This window comes from Peromyscus eremicus, chromosome 3 (genome assembly GCF_949786415.1).
Source record: "Peromyscus eremicus chromosome 3, PerEre_H2_v1, whole genome shotgun sequence".
Taxonomy (NCBI): Eukaryota; Metazoa; Chordata; class Mammalia; order Rodentia; family Cricetidae; genus Peromyscus; species Peromyscus eremicus.
This window is the reverse complement of record NC_081418.1, coordinates 103,899,975-103,924,437: the sequence shown is the minus strand read 5'-3', so window position 1 is coordinate 103,924,437 and position 24,463 is coordinate 103,899,975. Positions and strand designations below refer to the sequence as shown.

Genomic DNA, 24,463 nt, shown 5'->3' with positions numbered 1-24,463 from the left:
CCCAGCTATGTGACCCAGGAAAAGTCATTCCCTTTCTCTGAGACACAGTATCTGGACCTGTACCCTTCTATCTCTTAAGTATATACAGTGTGCAACAAAATGAGACGATGTGTGAAGAGTTGGCACACAGCAGTCACTGACCCTGCCATGCCTGTCACCTTGGACACTGTCTGAGGAGGAGCTGGCTGGGTGAACAGATGGGGGATGGGTGGGGCAGACAGTGCCACATGCTGATAGGTAAACTTATAAATGTGCCGACCCCAGAGCCCTGCAGATTCTGAGTTTGTCTTGAGCACTCTGAGAGGTCAGCCCTGTCCAGGAGGTTACCCATGCTTCACGGCAGTTCCCACCACCTGGGAGAGGGGACAGTGTTCTAGTTTGGGGCATACTGGGAGGACCCACAAATCCTAATCATATATCTCCCTGTAGCCTCTGTCAAAACCTCCATCCTGCCCAGTGTACCCTAATCCTGTCCTACCCGCGTCTTCCATGAGGAGACCATGCCCACTTCTCCAGGCATGGCTGGTGCCCACTTGGGCCTTCTGGAGTCCTTCACCTCATAGAGTGTCTGCTCTGCTCACATGGCCACTGCAGAGACCTATCCCCCTACTATCTGGGATCAGTCTGGCCCCTCACCTCATAGCTAGTCACCAAGGGAACACAGTCCTTGGCCTTTCCCAGAATGCCACAGCACTTCTTTCTAGAGGCACCAGCAGCCTAGCCTCTCAGATACTTGAGATCAAGCCTCATATGTCGAGAGGCTGGCTCCTTTCCCCCTTCCCTGCTGGCCTCAGCTTTCTCAGTTTTCCTGCTCATAACATCCTCCACCTGGCTGAATTTCTCTCAATTCCCAAACAGGCTAGACCTAGCTGGCCTTTGGGCCTGTGCACATGCTGATCACTCTGCAGAAAGCAAAGCTTTCTACTTTCTACTTTCTACACAAGTCCCAATGTGTTATAGTGCCAAAGAAATGCATCTTCCCACCACAGAAACCAGGAAACTAGCAGCAGTAGGAGTCTGGAAGCACACACAGGAGGAAGCTAAACAATACTGTGCTGTGAAGGAAGGCTCAAGCCAGAAAACATCCTAAAGCCTGTGAAATGAAAACCTATTGGAACGGGTCAACAAATGCGTGGGGTGGGGAACTGCCAGCCAGGAAGGTATGAGAGACAATATGATGAAGTGTGAGACAGCACAGGAGAGGGATGTCTGGCCGCCTGCCCTTGGAGAGTCTCCTGCCCATCGCTGTGGCTGTGGGGCCGAGTGGGAGAAAGGAGGTAGCTGTGGTGGAGAGCCTGTGGCTCAGAAGCACTCTGTTAAGCTACCACCATGGGGGATGAGACAGGTAAGGGGAACTCACCTGTCCTTGGGTGTTGGGCAGGAAGTGAGCATTGTCAAAAGAACACTAAACATGGTTATTAATGCTTTCAACAAGTTCATATTTTAAGTACTGCTGATGTTTATTTCCCTATAAACAAACAAAATGTTGGGGGATGGACTATTTGACTCCCTGATTGGCAGTGGGCTCTTTTCCAGCGTCCTGGCTACCTTGAGCAGAGGACGGTCAGTCAAACTGCCAGCCTACCAAGCACCAAGCACCCCACAGACACCATGAGGAAGCCATGGGATGGTTGGGGTTACAGAAGTTGAGATCCTGAACATGCAGCCACAGCTGCAACAGTCTGAATTTGTATCTTAAAGTTTACCAAAGACTTTTCCAATTCCAAGTCTCATGAACATTTGCCCACCACATCAGAGAGCGAGAACCTTCCCTGGGTTTACAGACTGCTGTGATTGGTGTGAAAGGAACAGTAAACACAATTATGGTCTGCTGTGATTGGTGCCAACACCTCTCTGGCGATAGAAACAGGCTGCTCAGGTCACTGGAGAGCCATTAGAAATGCGCTCCTATGATGCCCCATCTGTGAGGCAGAGAGAGGCAGTACGCAGGCAGCAGCAGCCCCTGTCGCCACAGAAGAGTGGGCTGTGAGGCTGAGCCCGAGAAATGGTGGAGTTCTGAAGGCATCCTTGGCTTTGGGCTTCAACGGCAGCAGAAGAGATGGAGCCACAGGATTGGCAGCAGGACCTGGAGCTGCACACTGCCTGCAAGCGTGTCAACAGAGCAGCGGTTGGGAGGGGCGGTGGGGGTGACCAATCATAGTGGTGGTAGTGGCGGCGGCAGCAGTAGCGGTGACCGTAAGAGTGAAGGGTCTTAGATATACGGAGCCAGGGGCTATCACAGCAGCCACTGACAGAAGCCGGGGAACCCCAATACCCGAGCTGCTGCCATAGGGCTGAAAATCCCCCACTGTCAGATTACAGATCAGAGATGTGATGCTCATTGTCCCCAGAGTCAGGCCACACCCCCTGCAGTCTCTCTCTCAAGGCCAAGTACAAAGAGCCACTGTGAACTTATAATTCTCAGAGTTGAGTTCTCTCTCTACCCTCAGCATCTGCTTGCAAGGTCTACCCTTTGCTGCTGTCCAGACCCAAGACATCCCTGAGTTACAGCTAAACTTATCAGTGCCTTGTGACCTGTCACACATCGGCTGGTTTGAGTGGGTTTTGGAACTTACCTCCCACCACACATACCTCAAATCTATGAGACTCAGAAACTCCCCTTGTCCTATGGAATTGAAGGCTCTCCCTCCCTTCAAGACTCAATCAATGAGGCTGCCCATGGCATCATGTGGCAACTCTCCTAATATTCTGGGAACGGAAGACCTGAAGGATCTGTCCCTCTTCCTTCAGTCCCTGGTTATACTATACGTGATGGCTGTCTCTCCTGTTGTTCTTCCACTTCAGGGTCCCTCATCATGGCTGCCTGTGGCTGTGAGCCGCTAACTCTCCTGAACTGCAATTTCATCTCTGCTGCCTTCTCATGAACCCACTATTTTCTTTTCTTTCTTTTTTTTTTTTTTTCCCTTTCTCTCCCTTTCTTTCAAGGTTTCTGTTTACTGTATGCATATGAATGCTGGTAGTCTGTGTACCATGTGCATGCAGTGCCCAAGGAGGCCAGAAGAGGGCACAGGATCCCCAGGAATTATAGTTACAGACAGTTATGAACCCCCATGTGGGTCCTGGGAATTGAACCCAGGGTCCTCTGCAACAGCAACAACTGCTCTTAACCACCGATCCATCCCCCAGCCTGAAATCTGCTATCTTTCCTTAAGACACAACACCCACTTCCTCGGTCTACACCAGAGCTGTGACCTGTGACCTGATAGCACCAGGGGGTCCACCTGCTCCTGGTCCTGCCTGTATGCTGCTGATCTTGGCTGCTGTCAAATGCTGAGGGGAGCAAAAACTGCCCAAGCCCTGCCCTGCAGGAGCCTGTTCTTGCCTACCCACAGTTCTCATGTATGTAGAGCAGAAGACCCCCGCCTAGCTGACTGGGAACAGGAAGGGCTTTTCTGGGGTACCCACTGCCCGTTCCCCACTTGAGCTCCAGAATAAACACAAAGAAGCAGAGCCATTGAGTTGCACTTGGCTTTGGCCATTGACTCCTTCTGTTCCAGCTCCCCCTGAAGTCGCAAGTGAGGGGAAGAAGCTGCCCAGTGGAACCCGAGGCATCTTCAAAGGAACAAACTCCAGCTGGGAGTCAGAAACTTCAGCTTTTCTCCTTTTCTTTTCCTTTCTGCCTGAGATATGGATAGGAAGGTTAGGGCCACAGCAGCTATCTAAGTTAATGAGGACCCCTTGAAATGCATGCAGTTTCTGAGATGTACAGGAGCCCCCAACACTGCCTTCTGGGTTTACTCCACATGAGGATAACCCCTGCGTTATTTAAGCTGCCATATTTGAAGTTTTGTTGCCAGAAGTCAAACACGGTTCCTAAGAGACACAAAGTTATTTTTTTTTAAAGGTGTCTATGGTGAATTATGTTTTCCAAAAAATGACCATTACAGTATCTCCTACAGGATATTTATGAAATGTGTGCTTGATAATCCTCCCACTGAACAGTAGAGATTAGTCCTTGCCCTTGAACTTGGGCGGACCTCTACGACTGTCTCCACAAGTGCAGTATGGTGGAAGTGGCGCTACGTGACTTCCAAGCCTGGGTCATAAAAATGGCACGCACTTCCTCCCAGCTTTCTCCTGGGACAATCACTCTTGGCACCCAGCCACCGGCTGGGAGGAAGCCTAGACTAGCCTATTTGGAGACCACAGGGAGAGGCCATAGGTAAGCTTGCTGGCCATAGGCCCAGCTGAGGCCCCAGACAGTAGCTACCATCTGCCACCAGATGTGTGAGAGAAGACAGCTAGCTACAGGAGATTGCAGTCCCCAGCCATCAAGGTACTACTGGTCTTTGAATCTTCCAGGTGAAGGCCCAGATGTTGCCAAGCAGAGATGAGTCCCCCACCAAGCCTTGAGAAAGTCTCTGGAACAGAGGGTCTGAAAGCTAAATGACAAGGGGACTTCACTGAGAGTCTGTGGGAGAGATGATGTGAGGGCTTCACTGAGAGTCTGTGGGAGAGATGGCATGGGGACTAGGGTCCCTGAGAGCCTGTGGGAGAGATGACATGGGAACTTCACTGAGGGTCTGTGAGCACAGTAGCATGTTACTCCACATCACTGAGTCCTGAACATGCTTGTTCCCTGGTGACCCCTGGGCTGAGACCCAAAGGAAGAGAAGACACTGGCGATCAAGCCGTGGAAGCTGAGAGCCAATGGAAAAGCAGACGTAGAGGCTGCAGGATACCCCACAGCACTTTAAAGGCATCCAGAAGGCAGAGAGGAAAGCTGTGGTACAAGGGATCTGTAGAAGGTGCCAAGAGGTTGATGGGCCCCACACCAGTTCTTCTAGGTTCCAGGACTTCTCCCCAGGGACCTGACAGAAGCCACTCCCCATTTGTTCCCCATTGGTAGTCTGGAGAGCCTCTGTCCAGAGGAGGGACCTCTGGGAGGAATTACAAACTTCTAATTGGTGAAAAAACAATTGTAAATGGGAAAACAGATCAGGAACCAGTGCTGTTCAAAACACCAACTCATCACATACAAGGAAAAGCACAAGCCCTCAACTGGCATTGTGGGGACTTTGCAACCTGCTAATCTTGGGTTTGGGTCCTTTCCTCAACCCCCTAGTTTGGCCTCCTGCCTCTGTGAAACAGCCACTTTTAACTACACAGTTGATACACGATTCGACATCACATATCTTCAGGCTCTGTGCACCTGCCCAGGCCAACCACCCCACCTTCTGCACCTGGTAGAATCGTTCCTTCCACATCTACCTCTGTGGCACCTCTCCTATAAGCCTTCCTGGATTCCAAAGTGAAAAGCCTCTTCCCATCATGCCCCTGTAGGTTCTGCCCCCAAATACAGCTGTGCAAATTCTATTTATGCTGAATGATATAAGTACGCCTTCTCACCACCCCCATCCTCTCTTTTCACAAAAACAAGACCTGGCAGGCTGGGGAAATGGCTCATGGGTAAAATGCTCCTGGCACCGCCTGGAATCCATGGTAAAGCTGAGCAGCTCCCATGGTCCCCTGCAATCCCAGCACTTGAGAAGCAGAAGACAAGGGAACCCTGGGGGGCAAATCAGCTAGCAAGACTAGCCAGAACTGGTGAGCATCAGGTTCAGTGAGAGAACCTGTCTCAATAAATAAGAGAGAACCTGTCTTAAGAAATAAAAGATGGAAAATGGCTCAATTTTAGGCCTATACACATGTACACACACACACACACACACACACACACTGAGACCTACTGAAGAACAGTAAATTTGAAGCCTTTTCATCTTTGGGGCTCCAAGGCCTATTTCAGTAACAATGGCAACCAAGTAGCTTAAGATATTTCAGAGTGAACTAGGGGTGGGGGACAGAATGAAAATGGGGGATTTAGGGAAAATAAATAAATCCATAGAAAGATGGATTGATAATGGATGGGGAAGGGGGCAAGCGTGGTTGAATGTATAGATAAATGGAAAGGAAGAGATGAATGTGTGCATGGATGAGTGAGTGAATAGGGGAAGAGGGGAGGGTGTGTGGATTTATAGCTGGATGGGAGAAAGGATGGATTGATGAGTAGATGGCGTAGAGGTAAAGGGATAGAGTAGTGAGCCAGTGTTTAGACGGTTGATAGATACCTGAGTAGTGGGTGAACAGAGGTGAATGGCTATGTGGGTATGGTATTTGCTGCTGTGGAGATGAGAGGGAAATGAGCGACCAGAGCCATCTAGCTGGATAGAAGGGAACATGCAGGAGGGTGGAAGCTTTGATGACAGGCTCCTGGAAGGATAGAAGAGGGCACCTTTGTCAGGGCCCAGCAAAACAATGTTCTAGGCTTTGTGGACCACACTGGTCTTTAAAGGCTCACGCTCTTCTCTGTCTTTCTTCACAAACATTCAAAAATACAAAAACAATTCCCAGTGAACAGGCTTCCAGAACCAGGGCCCCAAGTGGCAGGAATCAACCTGAACGACTTGAATTTGCAGCTTCGCCCACATTAGCTCTGCTGGCCATTTGGCAAGCATGAGGTTGAATCCCAAGCCTGGAAAACAGAAGACCACTTCCCTCCTCACAGCATGGTGGCCTTGGGGGACCTTTCCAACAGAATAGAGAACTTGCCAACCTTTGTGAGTGGTATGAGCCCCTGCGTTGGAGTGCTGCATCCTGAAGTCTATAGTTTAAGATCAGCATCCCTGGCTTGGAGCCGTGTGTCGAGGTTTCTGCCACCTCTGTCCACACAGCTCTGATGTGATAAATGCTCAGCAGCACAGTTCCAGAAAGCAGCTTCTGCACTGATTTACTGGCCCTCCCCTGCCCAGGATGGCACTGTGGATTGCCAGTAGCTTTAGCCTCTCTCCACCTGGCAGGAAGCGCTGCAAACTCGCACCGATGTCTCATAAAACAAGAGTGCCCAGCCCATGTGAGGCTGTCAGGCAGGAGCCGGGAGGAAGCAGAACTCAGGGGTCCATTCTTCTCTGCCCTGCTGAGTCACCCTTTCAGGAGAAAGGGGAGGAGAACTGGGGTACTTCAGCCCTGGGAACTTTAGGTTTAATAACACACACACAACTGGAATCCCAAATAGCTGTCCATGCTAAACCAGAGGACTGTTCTGTCCTCCACCCGGGGACTCAGCTGCTCCCTGCTCACATGGAGACACCACAGCAGCATGATCTCTAACTGGTTCACCCAGAGGTCTGGCTTGGTGCAGGACACAGGGAGATGGTCCTCTGGTCTTCTGCTCTGAGGAGTGGATCATTCATGAGAACAGTGGACTGTGTTAGGAAACACATGTCTGCCTTGGCTCCGTCACTATGTGACCTGGGCCCAGTCATTTCCTCTGAGCCTACACATCACTACCTGCCAAATGCCCACCAGTGACCACTGGTGGCTCTGACATTCTATGAGCTGAACAGATGAAGCCAAGGATCAAGGCTGAACTGCTGCAGGGCTGGGAATCCTTAGACACTTGGGAGAGCTGCCACAGGGCCTACACATCCAGTTCCTTCATCTTCGCTGCGTGCAACCCTCCCTGTGACTGACTCAGCCTGAATCGAAGCCACCTCCTCAAGGAAGCCTGCCCAGATTCTCCATAATCATGGTCATTCCTCTGCACCCTCGATGATTTCTTCCTGCATTTGTTGCCAGAGATCTCCTAGGGAGGAGGTGGCCAGGATAACTAAGAAAGCCTCTTGATTCCCTGAGCAACTGCCATTGTGCAGACACATCATGATCCATATAAGGCCCCAAATATAAGGCACATGCACAGAGCTTGGGCATGGCTCACTGGTGGAATGCATACCTGGCATGCTGCAAGCCCTAGGTTCTGTCCCCAAGCACCACAGAAACAAGCACACACAGACAGCCCTGAGTATCCCCATCTATCTTCAAATTCCCTCCCGGTGCCTTCTGCCAGAGCTCCCACCCTACCCAGGCAGGGAGTCATCCTGCCTAGTACATCCATCAGCAGACGAGGCTTCCCCGAAAAGCCTGGCCCAGAGCCTCGGCCACCAAGCCTGTTAATGTAGTCACCCCTGTCTGCTCCTTGATTTCTGCCTCTCAGAGTCCAGCCCTGTAACAGGACAATTAGTTAGCGACAATCAAAATGATGAACTCACCAGGCTTAAGTGCTGCAGCATCTGCACATATCTGTGGGAGGAAAGAGGGATGGCGCTGCATTAACTCAGCGCTGGAGAAGCCGGGAGGGGCAAGGCTTTGCGTACAAGCCACGGGCAGCTGCTGGAGCACTCACGCTTTCTCTGAAGACAGCAGCTCCTGAGCGATGACAAGGGCTCTGGACTGTCCCTCAACCTGTGGGGGGAAGAAAACAGTGGAAGCAGGGTAGGTAGCTGAAAGGACAGCCCTGAAAATGACCACGCAGTCAGAGGTGGGTCTGAGTGTTTGTCACCATCAATATGACCTTCAGCGAGTGACGTACCCTCACGGAACCTCGGTTTCCTCATCTGTACACATGGGTAGGAGGAGTATCTACCCCAGGAGGCTGCCAAACAGATGCCCTGCATGGTGCCTGCCACAGGGCTCAATCAATGTCCCAATCACGGTGGCATGAGCCTGGCATCCAGCTCTCCGTCCCACCAGTCCTGACGACCTGTGGTATCTGGACTAAGGAGTCCTCTTTTGCTCACTTTCGCATCCACTGTTCCACCAGGGCTTTCCTCTTCTCCCTGCCCAGCTCCCAGCCATGCTTAAGATTCAGCCATACTAGCTGGGCAAAGTGGTGCACATCTATAAGCCTGGCACCCAGGAGACAGAGGCAGGAGGATCATGAGCACCAGACCAGTCTGGGTTGCATAATGAGACCCTGATTCAACAAACCAAGGGCTGAGGTATGTCTCTCAGCTCCGTTCCCAGAACCTCGAAGAAAAGAAGCCCTAAAGATTCTGCCATGGCTTGGCCTCCTCCATGGAGCTTCCCCAGATGCCTAAGCTGCCCCCTTCTCAAGAGGGTACTTCCTGGGTACTCTCCTCTTGTGCCTGCTATCCATGAGAGATGGTTCCGTCTCCCCTAAAGGAAAGGAACTCCATCTCTGACCAGTGCTCAGCATACAGTGGCTCTTCTATGTGAAAGAATGAACAGGTGAGATGGGAACTCATTCTCTCTGTGGCTGACCTCAGCAGGGAAGCTGTTTAACCAGTCAAGCCCCAGGTTTGTGGGAATACACCGACTGTCCACAAACAGGAAGGATGGGTGGGGGCAGATACCAGGGGCTTCTGCCACCAGAAGTTCCACCATGTGGCCCCAAACCTGATGCCTACCAAAAATGGTTGACATTGCTGACAATTGGTCCAGAAGCAAAAAAGAAGTAGAGAGTGAGTATAGGGAACACACAGGTGTGGCTGGAGACAGGTGGCCCTTGGAGAGGTAGAGCTCACTCAGCCAGGACACTGATTTCCAGTTTCAGCTCCACGCCTGCCTTTGGGTACAATCCCATACAAGTGCCTTTCCAGGAGCGAGCCTCAGTTTCCCCTGTGCAGACAGAGCAACCTATAAATGCTCTTAGGTGTTAAACCTTGGGTGTTTCTAACCCCAAGAGGCCTCTTGTTGGGTCAACATGTGAGAAACGGGAGGCCTGCCTACAGCGGCCATGGTGTACGGTTAACACACAGCTCCGGAGTCGAGCAGCTTCCTGCCTCTGGCTCTCGCTCATTGAACAGAACATTCAATCTCATTGGGCCTCAACTTCTTCTCTGCAAAATGCACACAACGCAAGTATCTAACACGTGCATACTGTAAGGCTCGAGCAAGCACATGTGTTTGTGTTTCAACTGAAATACAAAGAAACACCCGCTGACCCCACACATTTGTCCTGACGATGCCCTCCTGACTTGGGGTCTCTGCACACACGTTCCCATCCTCTTGCAGTGTGTCTCCCTACCTCTTCTCTCCCCACTGGCTGACTCTTTCAGGGCTCTGTTCAGAGGTCACCCCCTTGTGTAACAAGCACCTGGACTGTTCGCTTTTCTCATTGCTGTCACAAAATACCCGACAAAAGCAACTTAAAAACAAAGGGTTTATTTTGGCTCACAGTTCAGGGAATCAGTCCATCTTGGTGGGGGAAACATGGCAGCTGGTCACATTGTATCCATGGCCACCGAGCCAAAAGAGATGAGTGCTGGGGTTCAGCTCACTTTCTCCTTTTCTATTCAGTCCGAGACATCAGACCACGGGATAACGACTCTTGTAGCTAGAGTGGGTCTTCCCAACCTAGAAACTCCCTCACAGACAAGCCCAGAAGTTTGTTTCTAAGTGATTCTAGATCCTGTCAAGTTCACAATATTAACCATCACAGGGCCTAACCTAGAGAACACCAGAAGTCATTCTCTGATCTTGGGTCATAGCGTTGGTTTTTGCCATAGGCACTTTCCCATGTGTCTTAGGATAATTAACAGCGGGCATGGCTTCTGCCTGCAGGAAGACAGCAACACCCCAATCCCAAGTGACACCTAAAATATCTTCAGATGCTGCCAGGCAGACGTCTCATGCTGATAAAATCAGATACAGTGTCTGGCATAGATTAGGTGCCAAATAAACACAGCCTTTCCCCAACTGCCGGTCCCTAATGACTTCCTGGAAGTTTAAGTCACGGCAGCCACCCTATCGGGGCAGAGGCTGGCCTGGGTCAGTCTCCTGTCTGTGGCACACTGTAGCCTCCAGCTGGAGTGTGGAGACAGGAGAGAGGGACCTGGGGAAGCCTCTGACCCTTGTTCGCCTCTTCCCTCTCATGGGAACCAAACCGACTCACATCCCATCTGCATCTGCAGGACCGGTGTTGGGCTCACAAGGCAGAGGCTCTAACAGAATCCAGCAGGTGGGAAACCCTCACAAGGGAAGATGCATCTAGCCAGGGCAGGCCTTCACAGCCTAGGGGACACACAACAAGGCATCCACAGACAGAGGTATTTTGTAGGCAAGAGACTTAAAGCTGTCTGTCCCTTATAAAATGAGGACAGAGAGTGAAACTGGCTTCCATCTCCCCCAAGGCCAGTAATTCACCCGTCACACAGTGTTGAGAGCCACTGCTCTGGTGTTAGAAGACCTAGGTTCAAATCCTGGGCCCTGCCTCTTCCTGTCCTTGTGCCTGTGGGTGTTATTTCTCCTCTCTGAGCTTCCCAGGTAGGGACACTCAGAAACTGCTAAGCATAGCTATGACCTATATACACTCAGTAGCTCCCTGAATCCAGCTACTTCCACCATCTTTTTTTGCAGATGTGGAAACTGAGGCACCAATGATTCCTACCCTTTGCATAGCCAGGATTCCAGCCTAGGCCCAGCTCCAGTGTCTAAGCCCTGGCAAAGAGCCTGCCCCTCAGAGGCTGAGTACATATGTTTCCCTGACACCCATGTTGTGTCTGATAAGCCCACCTTAAGTCTAGGATATGGTTAAGTCAGGATGTATTTAAGCCAGGTGTGGTAGCAGGTACCTGAAATCCTAGTCGGAGGAAGAGGATCACTTGAGCCCAGCAGTTGGGGCCAGTCTGGGAAATATAGTTGAGACCCTGTCTCCAGACAAAACTGAACAAAATAAACGCTTTTGATGCCCCAATTAGCCCATTGTTAAGTCAAAATACCCCAGGTCAGTCCACGGCACTGTAAGTGGGGGACCATCTGCACTCAGTGAACTATGCACGCCTGTGCTCACTCTAGGTGGTGAGTGATCCTGCGTGGCACCTGCCTGGGGCTGGCATTCCAGGATTGGCCAGGCTGGTGTCTTTAGACTCAGCTCCTTCTAATCCCTGACCCTCAGGGCAGCCACCATAGAGCTGGGCCTGGCTCTTCCCCAAGGCTGTGGGCAGTCATGTGACCATGGGCCAGTTGTTCAGGTGTCTTGGTTGCCTCACATGAAAAACAAGGTGTGTACTCCTCACTGCAGGGACATGGTGATGGATGGGAGAGGTTTCACTCTTCCCAGACTTTTGAAGTTGTCGTCATCACCATTGTTAGGGTCTCAGAGCGTCGGGGACAGACTTCTGGGAGGGCCCTAGCACACGCAGCTCTGCACGTCCCTCCTGCCAGACGGGCAGACTCAGGGTGGGACACACGGGCCTCTCTGCTTTAGCACTCCACGATGATGGATGTGTCTTCACCGGGGAGGCCTGCCAGGCTCGGTGCCCCAGGTTCTCCTCCGAAGCCACTTCTGGGTGGGGCCCAACTGGGCTATTTAACACAGATGTTTATTTAACCAGGAAGTGAACTTGGACGCTGACGGCAGTGTCCAGGGACATGCTTCTGGGAACAGGGCTCCTCCCAGGAGCATCGGTTTGGGGCATGAGGGCCTGCACATGGCATTGCCCATAACCAGATAGTGAGTGTTGACACCAGACACCTGCCTGCCCCTGCCCAGGGCTGTCCCAGGGCCAGCCAGTCCTGTCCCTTCTCCCCACTCCCCAGACAAATCAGCTGCTATCAGGCTCAGCTACTCAGGGTCAGTCCTTCCGCCAGTGAATCTCATTCAACAGCAGGTCCTAGAAAGAGTCCAGAGTGCCAGCTCTGTCCCCGTGCCTTGGTTTCCCCAGCTGTCAGAGCAGGGAGCACTAAGAGCCCTTGGGTCCTCCTTTTCCTAATCTGGCAGCTGTGGGAGTCTGGAAGCTCCTCCCTGAAGCTAGCTGGGACTATGATAGTAGTGAGCAAGAGCAGGGGAACCAGGTGAGCGAGCCTAGTCACCTTTCCCTCAGCCAGACACAACCGGCACGAAGAAAGACGTAAATCCAGCCGCTCTTCTTCATACTGGCTTCTGTTCACTTCAAAGACAGTCAGAGTGGTCTTTACATCAGTAAACTGTGAGTGTTGCTATTTTTTTTTTTTTTTTTTTTTTTTTTTTTGGTTTTTCGAGACAGGGTTTCTCTGTGTAGCTTTGCGCCTCTCCTGGATCTCACTTGGTAGCCCAGGCTGGCCTCGAACTCACAGAGATCCGCCTGGCTCTGCCTCCCGAGTGCTAGGATTAAAGGCGTGCGCCACCACCGCCCGGCGAGTGTTGCTATTTTTAAGTATATTACAAGATGGATTTTTTTTTTCCCTGAAACATTCTGTTGTAGCCCAGGCTGGCCTCAAACTCACTATGTAGCTGAGGATGACATTGAACTTCTAATCTCTGTACCTCCACCCCACCCAGGGCTGGTTTGATGGGTGCGTGACACCACATCTGGCTTAAGTGGTACTAGGAGTCAAATCTAGGGCCTCAAGCATGCTAGGCAAATGCTCAACCAACTGGGCCCTAGCACTAGCCCAGCTTTAAAACGTTCTCAGGTTTACATTATGATGTGTACATAAGGATGAGAAAGGGCTTGTTACAAGATTCCTTGGGGCCTCTATTATTAAAAGGGGGGTGCTATGCCCGGGGCTGTCCCACAGGAACGGCATAAGACATAAATGAACATGTCCTTATAGAGAGCACAGAGCTTCAGGAGGTGAACCCGGTTAGCATTACATCGTGACACGGGCCAGGGAGCCCAGCCTGGGGCCTGTCTCCTAGGATGGCCCAGGTATGTCCAGAAACAACCCAAGCTTCCCCTCAACATCCCTGGATGATGGACTGTAAGCTGTGAGCTGAAATAAACACTTTCCTCCTTAGTTGCTTTTGGTCGCTGTTGTTACCTAGCGATAGAAACCGTAACTAAGACCTCATGTAACCATGATCCATTCTCTTACAAGGGCAGCTCCCGCCCACCCATCCCACCTCCGCTCCTGTACCACCTGCATACCCCAACCCAAGCCTCAAACACCTCCCCAGCTATGCTCGCTCCCACACAGCACCAGGGCTGCCCCCTGCTGTCCTGCCCCACAGAGCCATTGCTGGACTAGGAAACACATCACACAGACAAGTTGGTAAGATGGGCATGCCAAGCTTAGTTTAAAGGTTGTCAAGGGAGGAAATGGCGTTCTCCAGCTGCTCTGAGGCTGGGAACCCCATTAGTGTCTTCACTGGTGTCTCCCAGGGCAGAGGGTATTGCTGAGGCTGATCTTTAGAAAGTGCACAGGGATAGTGGGCATCATGGCACTGTGCCATCTGACCGAGGTCAGGGTGGAATCTGGGATGCTGGTCATCTAAGAGGCATCGGGGCTGTGGGTATTTCCTATGCACACCGTGTACTAAGCAGACCATGGCACAACACCGGGAAGGAGGGAGCAAGGGAGGACTGTGACCTGAGGCCAAATCAAACAGCTGGGGCCACTAGGTAGGGGACCCTCAGCATCCTCGTGCCCAGCTCCCTGCCCTGTCTGCCTCTAAGCTCAGCACTGGTGTGTGACACCCAGGCATCTCTGGACCTCTGGATCCAGTCCTCCGGGATCCTCAAAACTAAGCTCTGAGTTTGCACCTTCTCCCTTGCCCACACTGCCTCTGAGTGTCCCTGTTGCAGTAGCAGGGACCACATCCTCCTTGCAGGTTCCTGGGAGCCAAGAGATCCCAGCCTCAGCAGCTGGATGGAGGGAGTTCTTCGGCATATTCCCTCTATTAGCTTGTCATGGGCAGAGGTGTGCCTTTATTGAGTGCAGGCAGGGATGGGGGCTGACGTACTCAGTTACTCATCTGTTTATCTATAGATAGTAACTGCTTTTTACGCACCAGGCCACGTGGTACCTGCCCTCCCGGGGCTGCTCTGACAGGGAAAGGCCACACTCGCACGAGTGAACAGGGACACAAGGACACGATTCCGGGACCAGGAAATGGGCAGGAACGCTGCAGCAAGAACAGCAGGAGGTGACGTTTTTTTGCACAGAGGGCAGAAAGTAGAGGAAATGGCAAGTGCAAAGGTCCTGGGGTGGCTGCAGGGCAGGTAGCACTTGGTTCTGTATCCTCACTGTGCCCGGTCAAAGGCCGGGTACTGCTTGACTTTATTTGGTATGTGGCTGAGATAAAGTGATTGAAAATGTAACACACCAGGAATCCACTTTTACCATTCACATCAGAGACACGAGAGAAGGAGCGAGCTGGTGGGCGGGAGTGAGCTCAGTTTGTGGTGTGCTGTGTCTCTCCGAATCTGTGGGTCTAGAAGGCTGTAGCTGGGAAGCTAAGGACACAGGATACAAGAAGGCACTGGGGTGGGACTGGGACTTGGGAAACGATCCACTTATGGAGGGACAAAGGGGGACAGCTGGAGAAATGAAAGGGGATTGGACAGGGCCAGTGCCAGCGAAGACCACGGAAGAGGACCTCCAAAGGCCGGGGCCACCAGGCTGGGGCCGGCACTGAGCATGGGGGCCAGTGTGGACAAGGAGACAAGGCCTGGATCAGAGAGGAGTGGGGTGTGCAGAGTGTGTGTGGAGGCCAAGGAGATGGGCACATGTGAGGACTTTGGGAAGACCCTGAGCATCTCCTCCTTCCCCAGCACCACGTGTCTCTGGCCACGCCTCTCCATAGGCCTCACTATGTGGAGCTCAGAGGCTCCTTCATCAGGAAGGAGACTGGAATCTTCTGCAATGTAGGTGGGAAAAACTGAATGAAAGGTAAAAACAGAATTATCACACAGTGGAGCAACCCCACTTCTGGACACGGACTCGGTGACGCCAGGGCTGTGAGAGACCGCCTCACTGGTCACAGTTGGGTCAGAAGGCAGAAGCCACCCAGTGGACAGACAAAAGGTAGTCTAGCGAGACAGTAGACTTCTGAGGGGCTATGACATGGCTGGACCCTGTGAAAAAAGACAGGCCACAAGAGGCAACACCGTCCACTCCTCACATTCACGGATGCTGGAGGATAAATTCACATTGTCAGAAAACAGCAGCGTGTGAGCCAGGGCCTGGAGAGAGGGAATCTCATGAGGAAGGAGCGTCTGTTTGGGAAGGTGCAGAAGTTCTGCGAAAGGATGGTAGAGGAGGCTACACAAACTGGGTGCGCTTAGTATCACTGACTGTACATGCTTAGGAGGCTAAGCCTGGGGCATGGGGCTCAGAGGCAGAAGACCTGCCCAGCATGCGCGAGGCCCTGAGTTCAACCCCTAGCACCACACACATAAGTTAATGTGACTTGTGTTGTGCATTTTATCATCACATTTTCCCAACACTGAAAGAAAGGAAACAATGTATCAGGCTTCTCCTTCCTCCCTAAGATCCCCAAATCTCTACCCAGGAGCTCCTATCCCAGGAGCGTGGTTTGCCTGGCCCATGTCTAAGCAGAACGAAGTAGCCCAGCCTGGGAAACTCCACCAGGCCCACCACCAGTCAGCCTTCAGCAGGGTGCTGGCATCCAGCAAGTTCCGAGTGTTCAGTTAGCACGCTGTGGTCGAGGAAGATGGGGGGTGGGGCAGATGGGGCAAGATGCAGAAGTACCCAGCAGGCGCACACCTGAGCTCCGGCCAGGTCTGTGTGAGGACTTATGGGAACCATCAGGGTTCAATTGGCCATGAACTTGGGGAAGGGGTAAAGATGAAAGTGGAAGGGCCGGGAACAAGGTCAGCGCGGAAGGAGCCATGGTGTGGGCAGGAGGGGGCCTGTGGGCCCAGCCTCAGGAGACCTTTCTGCCAGCAAGGTATGTCTGGGAAGGGCCCAGCCCTCGGGGAAGTGTGACTAGATGTTGCCTGTCTGGAGGAGGTGTGGGGAGGAGGTGAGTGGAGGTGCCAGCTCTGGGCTGGGCACTAGTCTCCTGGGAGCTGGTATTTTGCCCGAAAAGTCCCAGTTAGCCTGCAAAGCACACTCATTGTTGGGCAGGCGGGGTGCGCCAGGCTGTGGCCTCTGAGTGCCTCTTACAGCAGAGCTATTTTTATGTCCTTCTCCCTTTTCCTTTCTTCTTCTCTCCTCCTTTCCTTCAACCTACACGCTTTGTGTGTCTGAGTAGGAGAGGGTGAGGCCAGACACGGGGGTGGACCAGTTGGACTTGGCTTCCTGTCCTGCGCCTGCCTCCAAACATCTGGGAAGCGAGGAGCTCACCACTGTACCCCCAAACCGTCCCCAGGGTCTCCCCAGGAGTTCCTACGAACTGCTCAGTCCTCTTCAGAGGGAGGCCTGCTTCCGTCTTACCTCCTGCATAATGCCACACAGGCATGGAGATGGGGTGGGGGCCTCTGCCTGTGGAGCCCAAAGATTCTCTGACCTAGGTGAGCACAGAGGACAGGGAACAAGGGAGCCCCTCCCTGAACTGTGAAGGAGTGGGGAGATGCCCCACTTGGAGACTTCACTGCCTGTCACCAGCCACAAGGCCTCGGGCCTTTGGGAACTTGGAGCATGGCCAGAGTGGGCTGCACAGCCTCTGGGGACAGCATAGCAGCGCGCAGGAAGATCAAGCGCATTCAGCTCATGAGAGCTTCTCTAAAGGGTTTTGTTTGTGGTGCTGGGGATGGACCCCAGGACCTCCAGCACAGGAGACAAGCACCCTTCCACTGAGTCACACCCGAACCTGCACTTGGGTATGAGGAGGTGAGAGAGCAAGTCACCACGATGCTGTCAGGTGAACAGCAAACACATCGCACACTGTAAATGTCCTCTGCCGTGGTGGGGCCAGAGAGGGCCGGCACATCTGCACAGTGGAATACTAACTACACAGTCAGGAAAATGTGTGATTCAGAGTTCTGTGTACTGACATGGGAAGACCTCTGAGGTAGTATGAAAAAAAAATCAAATGAGCCATTTCAAGATCCTGACAATTTGATCCAATTTCTGTAAAAGTAACTCTGCCAACAGTACACGCTACTCCCATTCACAGAGATCTACATGGGAGAAGTGAGGGGAACCGTTCTAGAAGAACGAGTCTTATGAGAGTGGGGGAGGGGTTTGGTTCAGGACCTCAGGGCGCCAACTCCTGTCTGTCGTGATGCTAGCCATGCATTGTGCAAGGGAAATGAAATCGTTCGGTTGTTTGTTTGCCCTCCCTGTGTGCACATGTGCTCACTGGGGTGCATACATGCTGCCTGTGAGTACTCGTGAGTGGAGGTCGGAACAACCCTGTGTCTATCTATTCCTTGGTCCCTCTCCATCTTGCTTTTTGAGAAAGAATCTCTCACTGAACCCGGAGCTCACTGATTTGGCCAGGCTGTCAGGCTAGTGAGCTTCAAGGATTCACCTGTCTCTGCCTCCCCGGTGCTGGTACTGGGGTTACAGATGTGTGCCACTGCATTTACATGGGAACCGAGGATCAAATAGTCTGACAAGGAAATTATCCACTGGGCCATTTCTCCAATCCAGGAAAACCTAGTTTTAAAGGTGACTTCTACTCCGGGATGTCTTGTAAGCCTCACAAAGGACAGCAGCTGAAGCCCAGGGATGCTCTGCAGATGAGGAGACTCTGTAAAGGGAAGAGGTCTTCTGGAAGAGCTCAGCCCTTCGGCTCTCAGAATAACAGGATGCTCCTGGCTGACTCGGCCTGGCCTCGGCTGCCCATTGGCTCTATCTGGTATAACCCCAGCCAGATCAGCCAGGGGTCACCTGACCTTGGCAACTGTCACTGTCTTAACTGTCCTGATCCACAGTGTCACCCTCCTGAGCTCTGACCTCTGTGTGTCCTAACCAGCCCCGCCTGTGCAGCAGCCACAATGGTTAGTTCAAGTTCACTGACAGGAAACCGAAGGACACGGCAGTTAAGAAGTCGTCTGTCCTTTAGCTGGCCAGTGGCAGAGCTGGGTTTGAACCAACCCTTGGTTGCATGTTACCCTGCTTCCTGCCTCTGAGTGTCCAAGAATGCCCAGAGCTTTGGGACTTCACTACTTCACAGTGGTCCCAAGCAGGCCAGCCCCCTGTCTTCATCTCCTCCATCCTGTCTCTCTCCTCCTGTATCTCTCCTCCCTGTTCTTCCCTCTTTGTCCCTCTTTCCTCCTCTTCCTTGGATTCAGTTGACAACTGCGCCCCTGTCCCCTCCATGGCCTGTGGCCACGCTCCCACATCTGTCTGGTTGGACCCTCCGTGGCCTGTGGCCACACTCCCACATCTGTCTGGTTGGACCCTCCACGGCCTGTGGCCACGCTCCCACATCTGTCTGGTTGGACCCTTCGTGGCCTGTGGCCACGCTCTCACATCTGTCTGGTTGGACCCTCCGTGGCCTGTGGCCACACTCCCACATCTGTCTGGTTGGACCCTCCACGGCCTGTGGCCACACTCTCACATCTGTCTGGTTGGACCCTCCACGGCCTGTGGCCACGCTCCCACATCTGTCTGGTTGGACCCTCCGTGGCCTGTGGCCACACTCCCACATCTGTCTGGTTGGACCCTCCACGGCCTGTGGCCGCACTCTCACATCTGTCTGGTTGGACCCTCCACGGCCTGTGGCCACGCTCCCACATCTGTCTGGTTGGACCCTCCACGGCCTGTGGCCACACTCTCACATCTGTCTGGTTGGACCCTCCACGGCCTGTGGCCACACGCTCACATCTGTCTGGTTGGACCCTCCACGGCCTGTGGCCACACTCCCACATCTGTCTGGTTGGACCCTCCACGGCCTGTGGCCGCACTCTCACATCTGTCTGGTTGGACCCTCCACGGCCTGTGGCCACACTCCCACATCTGTCTGGTTGGACCCTCCACGGCCTGTGGCCACGCTCCCACATCTGTCTGGTTGGACCCTCCACGGCCTGTGGCCACACTCTCACATCTGTCTGGTTGGACCCTCCTATAGACCCAGGAACATTCCCATTTTAGAGACGGGGGAAGCTGGTGGGCCAAGGTGACACAGCTGAGGAGGGGCGGCAGGTAGCCTGAGTGGCAGCCATCAGTTCCAAATCCCTGCCATTGGTCTCCTCCATTGGCTTCCAGACCCCACAATACCAGAGATGCCTAGGAAAGCCAAAGGCATCTCTAACAGGTACCAGCAATGACTCGGGGATTCTTTCAGGGGGAAGGAAGTGCGGAGGAAGAAAGACAGATGCGAACCAGTCAGACGCCTGTCCGGGTCCCCAAGCCCTTCAACCACCAGCAGCGTGACCCTGGGCCAGTGGCTTGATCACTCTGAGCCTGTGACTTCAACGGTGAAGCAGGGAGGGAGTTGGCAATGCCAGTTATGAGTCTCTGGGACTATATGCCACCGCAGCTCAGCAGCAGGAGGGACAGACAGAGGCAGGGCAGGGGCAGGAGGAGGCAGGGGCAGGGCAGGGGCAGGGCAGGGGCAGGAGGAGGCAGGGGCAGGAGGAGGCAGGGGCAGGAGGAGGCAGGGGCAGGAGGAGGCAGGGCAGGGGCAGGGGAGGCAGGGCAGGGGCAGGCAGGGCAGGGGCAGGAGGAGGCAGGGGCAGGCAGGGCAGGCAGGGCAGGGGCAGGGCAGGGGCAGGCAGGGCAGGGGCAGGGGCAGGCAGAGCAGGCAGGGCAGGGGCAGGCAGGGCAGGGGCAGGCAGAGCAGGCAGGGCAGGGGCAGGGCAGGGCAGGGCAGGGGCAGGGCAGGGGCAGGCAGGGCAGGGCAGGCAGGGCAGGGGCAGGGCAGGGGCAGGCAGAGCAGGCAGGGCAGGGGCAGGGCAGGGCAGGGGCAGGGCAGGGGCAGGCAGAGCAGGCAGGGCAGGGGCAGGCAGAGCAGGGGCAGGCAGGGCAGGGGCAGGCAGAGCAGGCAGGGCAGGGGCAGGCAGAGCAGGGGCAGGCAGAGCAGGCAGGGCAGGGGCAGGCAGAGCAGGCAGGGCAGGGGCAGGCAGAGCAGGGGCAGGCAGAGCAGGCAGGGCAGGGGCAGGGCAGAGCAGGCAGGGCAGGGGCAGGCAGAGCAGGGGCAGGGCAGGGGCAGGGCAGGGGCAGGCAGGGTAGGGCAGGCAGGGCAGGGGCAGGGCAGGGGCAGGGCAGGGGCAGGAGGAGGCAGGGGCAGGAGGAGGCAGGGCAGGGGCAGGAGGAGGCAGGGCAGGGGCAGGCAGGGCAGGGGCAGGGCAGGGGCAGGGCAGGGGCAGGGCAGGGGCAGGCAGGGCAGGGGCAGGGCAGGGGCAGGGCAGGGGCAGGCAGGGCAGGGCAGGCAGGGCAGGGGCAGGCAGGGCAGGGGCAGGGCAGGGGCAGGGCAGGGGCAGGCAGGGCAGGGCAGGCAGGGCAGGGGCAGGCAGGGCAGGGGCAGGGCAGGGGCAGGGCAGGGGCAGGCAGGGCAGGGCAGGCAGGGCAGGGGCAGGCAGAGCAGGCAGGGCAGGGGAGGCAGGGCAGGGGCAGGCAGGGCAGGGCAGGCAGGGCAGGGGCAGGCAGGGCAGGGGCAGGCAGGGCAGGGCAGGCAGGGCAGGGCAGGCAGGGCAGGCGGAGGCAGAGCAGGCGGAGGCAGACACAAGCAGATTTTTTTTTTAAAGCCAAAGTCTGGCTACAAATTGTTCGCTTCCCAGAAGCTTGGTGAGAGCCAGGCCCCAGCCCAGCTTCCATAGCCACCATCTTCTCTGGCCACTGGGAGACCCTGAACTGCACTTAGAGGGGTAGTGAGGAGAAAGGGGAGACAGACTTGGGAAGGGCTTCTGGGGAAGATGGTCAGACAATCACCATGGCTACTGCAGATGTCCAAGGCAGAACCTCCTGGCTCCTGGGGGGGGGGGGGGGCTGGGAAGACTGAAGTGTGGCAGTGAAGGGGGGGTGGAGCCACTGTGAGCACCCCGTGGAGCATGGCACTGCTTCTGTCTACACTGATGGACCAAGCCATGAGTGACTCCGGGCTCCATCAGGACAGGGTCACTCTGTGTCCCTTCCAAACAGCTTCTCCATCACCCTCTTCTGCCACAGGCTTGCTGCTCAGGGAGGCAAACCCAGTGAGCGCCCTAGATTCTGTTTTCAGTCAACAGCACTCTCCCCGTTCTCCTGATTCCCACCCACCTCACAGACGAGGAAACTGAGGCCCGAACACACTAGAATCCGCGTTTGTCTTGATTCAGAGCATGCAGCTCCACTCTGTATCACCCACGAAGACTCCGGGAAGCCCCAAACTTCTTCAGACACAGGAAGTGTCTCCAGACACTGCCCAGGGACTAGGGGGTGGCTACAGCGAGGGGTGGAGTGTGGTCTTTCCCAGTCTCTCCACGTCCGCATCTCTGCCCGCAAACCTCTCCCCAGCCCCTCACCTGAGGGCGCCCTACCTTGTGTGTGAGGCTGGGGTCTCTTGTAGCACTGTCCTCCTCCTCGGAGCTTCCCTGTTCTTCGTCGGATGTGAGGTCCTCTCTGGGAGCCGCTGAGATGGCACAGACCTTGTAGGGCTCCGTGTAGGCGCTAGGCAGAGCAGGAGAGAGGGCTACAGTTGCTTGTCTGGCCCGTTTCACGAGCCCCCAATGAGCACTCAAGGGTGACCCAGGGCACACTCCCTTCACCCTGGCCACAGCAACTCCCTTTCAGTACATCAGACAAGCTAGGCTCTCTGTGGCCTCGGTGCCTTTACACATGCTGTCAAAGACATCCATCCCCACATCCCTGTCAGGTCCAGGCAGGCTAAGACATGAGGGAAGATGAAAGCAATTTAACCTAAGCTAAACCAAGGTTTCCTCCCAGCAGGTCAGACCTTTCTGTTCTGCATTTCAAAATATTGGACGTGTGCCTCTTCTTTTGAACTGTGAGAGCAGTGTCTCTAGCCACAGGTTCTGAGCTTCCTGCTATGGCACAGGAGAAAAATACCCCAGACTAGGTCTGTTGGATGCTGGAGCCTCTCTGCGTCTGCCCTCTTGTCTGTGGTGGCACTGTGGACATCAGTGGCATAAGAATGCATGCACAGCCTGGCGGTGGTGGCGCACGCCTTTAATCCCAGCACTCGGGAGGCAGAGGCAGGTGGATCTCTGTGAGTTCGAGGCCAGCCTGGGCTACCAAGTGAGTTCCAGGAAAGGCGCAAAGCTACACAGAGAAGCCCTGTCTCAAAAAAAAAACCCAAACCCCCCCCCCCAAAAAAAAAAAAAAAGAATGCATGCACAGCCACGTGGCCGAGCCCAGGTCTTGTCTTCCAGAGCCACCTGGGAAAATGTGTAGCCATTTGTCTCACAGGTAGGTGGCAGGGAGTCTGGGGCACTCCCTCTTAGAGAAGTGGCCATGGTTGCCCAGCAGAAGCCTGTTATGGCTGCACAGGACCGCTGGCCATCAACAGTGAGGGCAGGAGTGGTCAGCTAAGCTTCAGGACTTTCGTCAAGGAGCACAGGGCAAGGGCAGGCCTTTTGGAGAATGTCCTGGGGAGGAGGGGAAAGTTTCCGGCCAGCTTCATGGGCATCAAGCTACTCCCACCTCTCCATAGGTTCCCTGAGTCCATGGTGGCTCCATCACATCATCTGTGGGTCAGACCACCTCCTCCCTCAAGGTCTGTGACATCCAGTTCCATCCTCACTGTCCACCTGTCTGTTTTTCATCCACTGGAGAGAGGGACCTTGAAATCCACTCTGGTCATCTGGCCCTTTTGCTGAAAATTCTGTAAGCATTCTGACATTGTCTAGATTGGCTCCCACCACTCAGCCTGTCCCTCGTGAGCATGCTGATTAAGAGGGTGGGCAGGGCTGGGGGGCTGGAGCAGTGGGTAAAATGCCTGCCATGCAAGCCTGAAGACCTGAGCTCAGAACCCCATCACCCAGATAAAAGCTGGGCATCGTGGTATGCATCTATAACCCTAGCACTGGAAAGATGGGGTGGTGGCAAAGATTGGCAACCCCTCAAACTCACTGGCCAGCTAGCCTGGCCCAGTGGACACGGTTCATGTCTAGTAAAAGAGTCTGTGTTGAAAAGAACTAGAGAGCAATAGAGGAAAACCCAGGGGCCAAGATGGTGACGGGTACCTTAATCACAGCACTCAAGAGGCAGTGACAGGTGGATCTTTGAGTTGAAGACCCTCTTGGTCTACATTGCAAGTTCCAGGCCAGCTAGGACTACACAGTGAGACCCTATGTGAAAAAAAAAAATGAGAGGAAGACACCCTTGTTGAGTTCTGGTCTCCACACACATGCACATATACACACAGGAGCACAGGCCCACAGGAACATGGCAACACATGAGAAGGGATGTGGAACGCACACCTGCTGTCCTGTCTGGAACCCTGACTCTATCACTTCAAGCAAGTTATTTCCTTCTGTGGCTCGTCTGGTTTTCTATTTTCATCCCTAAATGGATGTAGGAGGTGATGCAGGGGTTCAGGGCATTCTGAGGATGATGAAGAAACTGCACAAAGGTCCTCAGCAGAGTGGTGAGGACACTCACTGGATGTTAGGATGCTGTCCCACAGCCTGGCAGCTGCAGATGGATGGATGCCTTGATCAGCCTAGCCGCTTAGTAAAGAAACCACTGCAGGCCCATCCCCACGTCGGCTGGCACCTCATTTGCTCTCTCGTGCCCCACTCTAGGTGGCCGCCATCTCTATAGCAACTCAAGGCTGGGTGGAACAGTATGAGGGTCAGGTGGTCAGGTCAAGTTCAGTTGACCGAGAGGCCTGGAACCCACACATCGGGAAGGAGGGGGTCTCCCTGAGACCTTGGGTGAGTCACTCAAGGTGAGATCAGCCTCACTGTCTGCTGGGTTGGGTTTGTAAGGGCCTAGGAGATTTGCAGCACATACAGGAGGCTGTGTCTGAAGCCCTCCAGAGAGGATCAGCAATGGACTAGAACCACCGCGGATGCGGGCAGCACCACCACAGAGCCTGGAGGCCTGGGGGGTGGACAAAGCGGGAGGTCGCTGCCAGCCTGGGGAA

The 24,463-nt window shown here is 54.3% G+C and overlaps 1 protein-coding gene across 1 annotated transcript in view; it reads right to left on the bottom strand.

Annotated features, from left to right (window-relative positions):
- Positions 1-24,463, bottom strand: part of Fgd5 (FYVE, RhoGEF and PH domain containing 5) — a 93,959-nt gene that overhangs the window by 34,223 nt on the left and 35,273 nt on the right. Inside the window, exons 2-4 of the mRNA XM_059258224.1 lie at positions 21,894-22,023; positions 8,201-8,259; positions 8,067-8,097 (exon numbers count right to left, since the gene is read on the bottom strand). Of these exons, the coding sequence (XP_059114207.1) occupies positions 8,067-8,097; positions 8,201-8,259; positions 21,894-22,023 (220 nt within the window). The remainder of the gene's footprint in view (positions 1-8,066; positions 8,098-8,200; positions 8,260-21,893; positions 22,024-24,463) is intronic.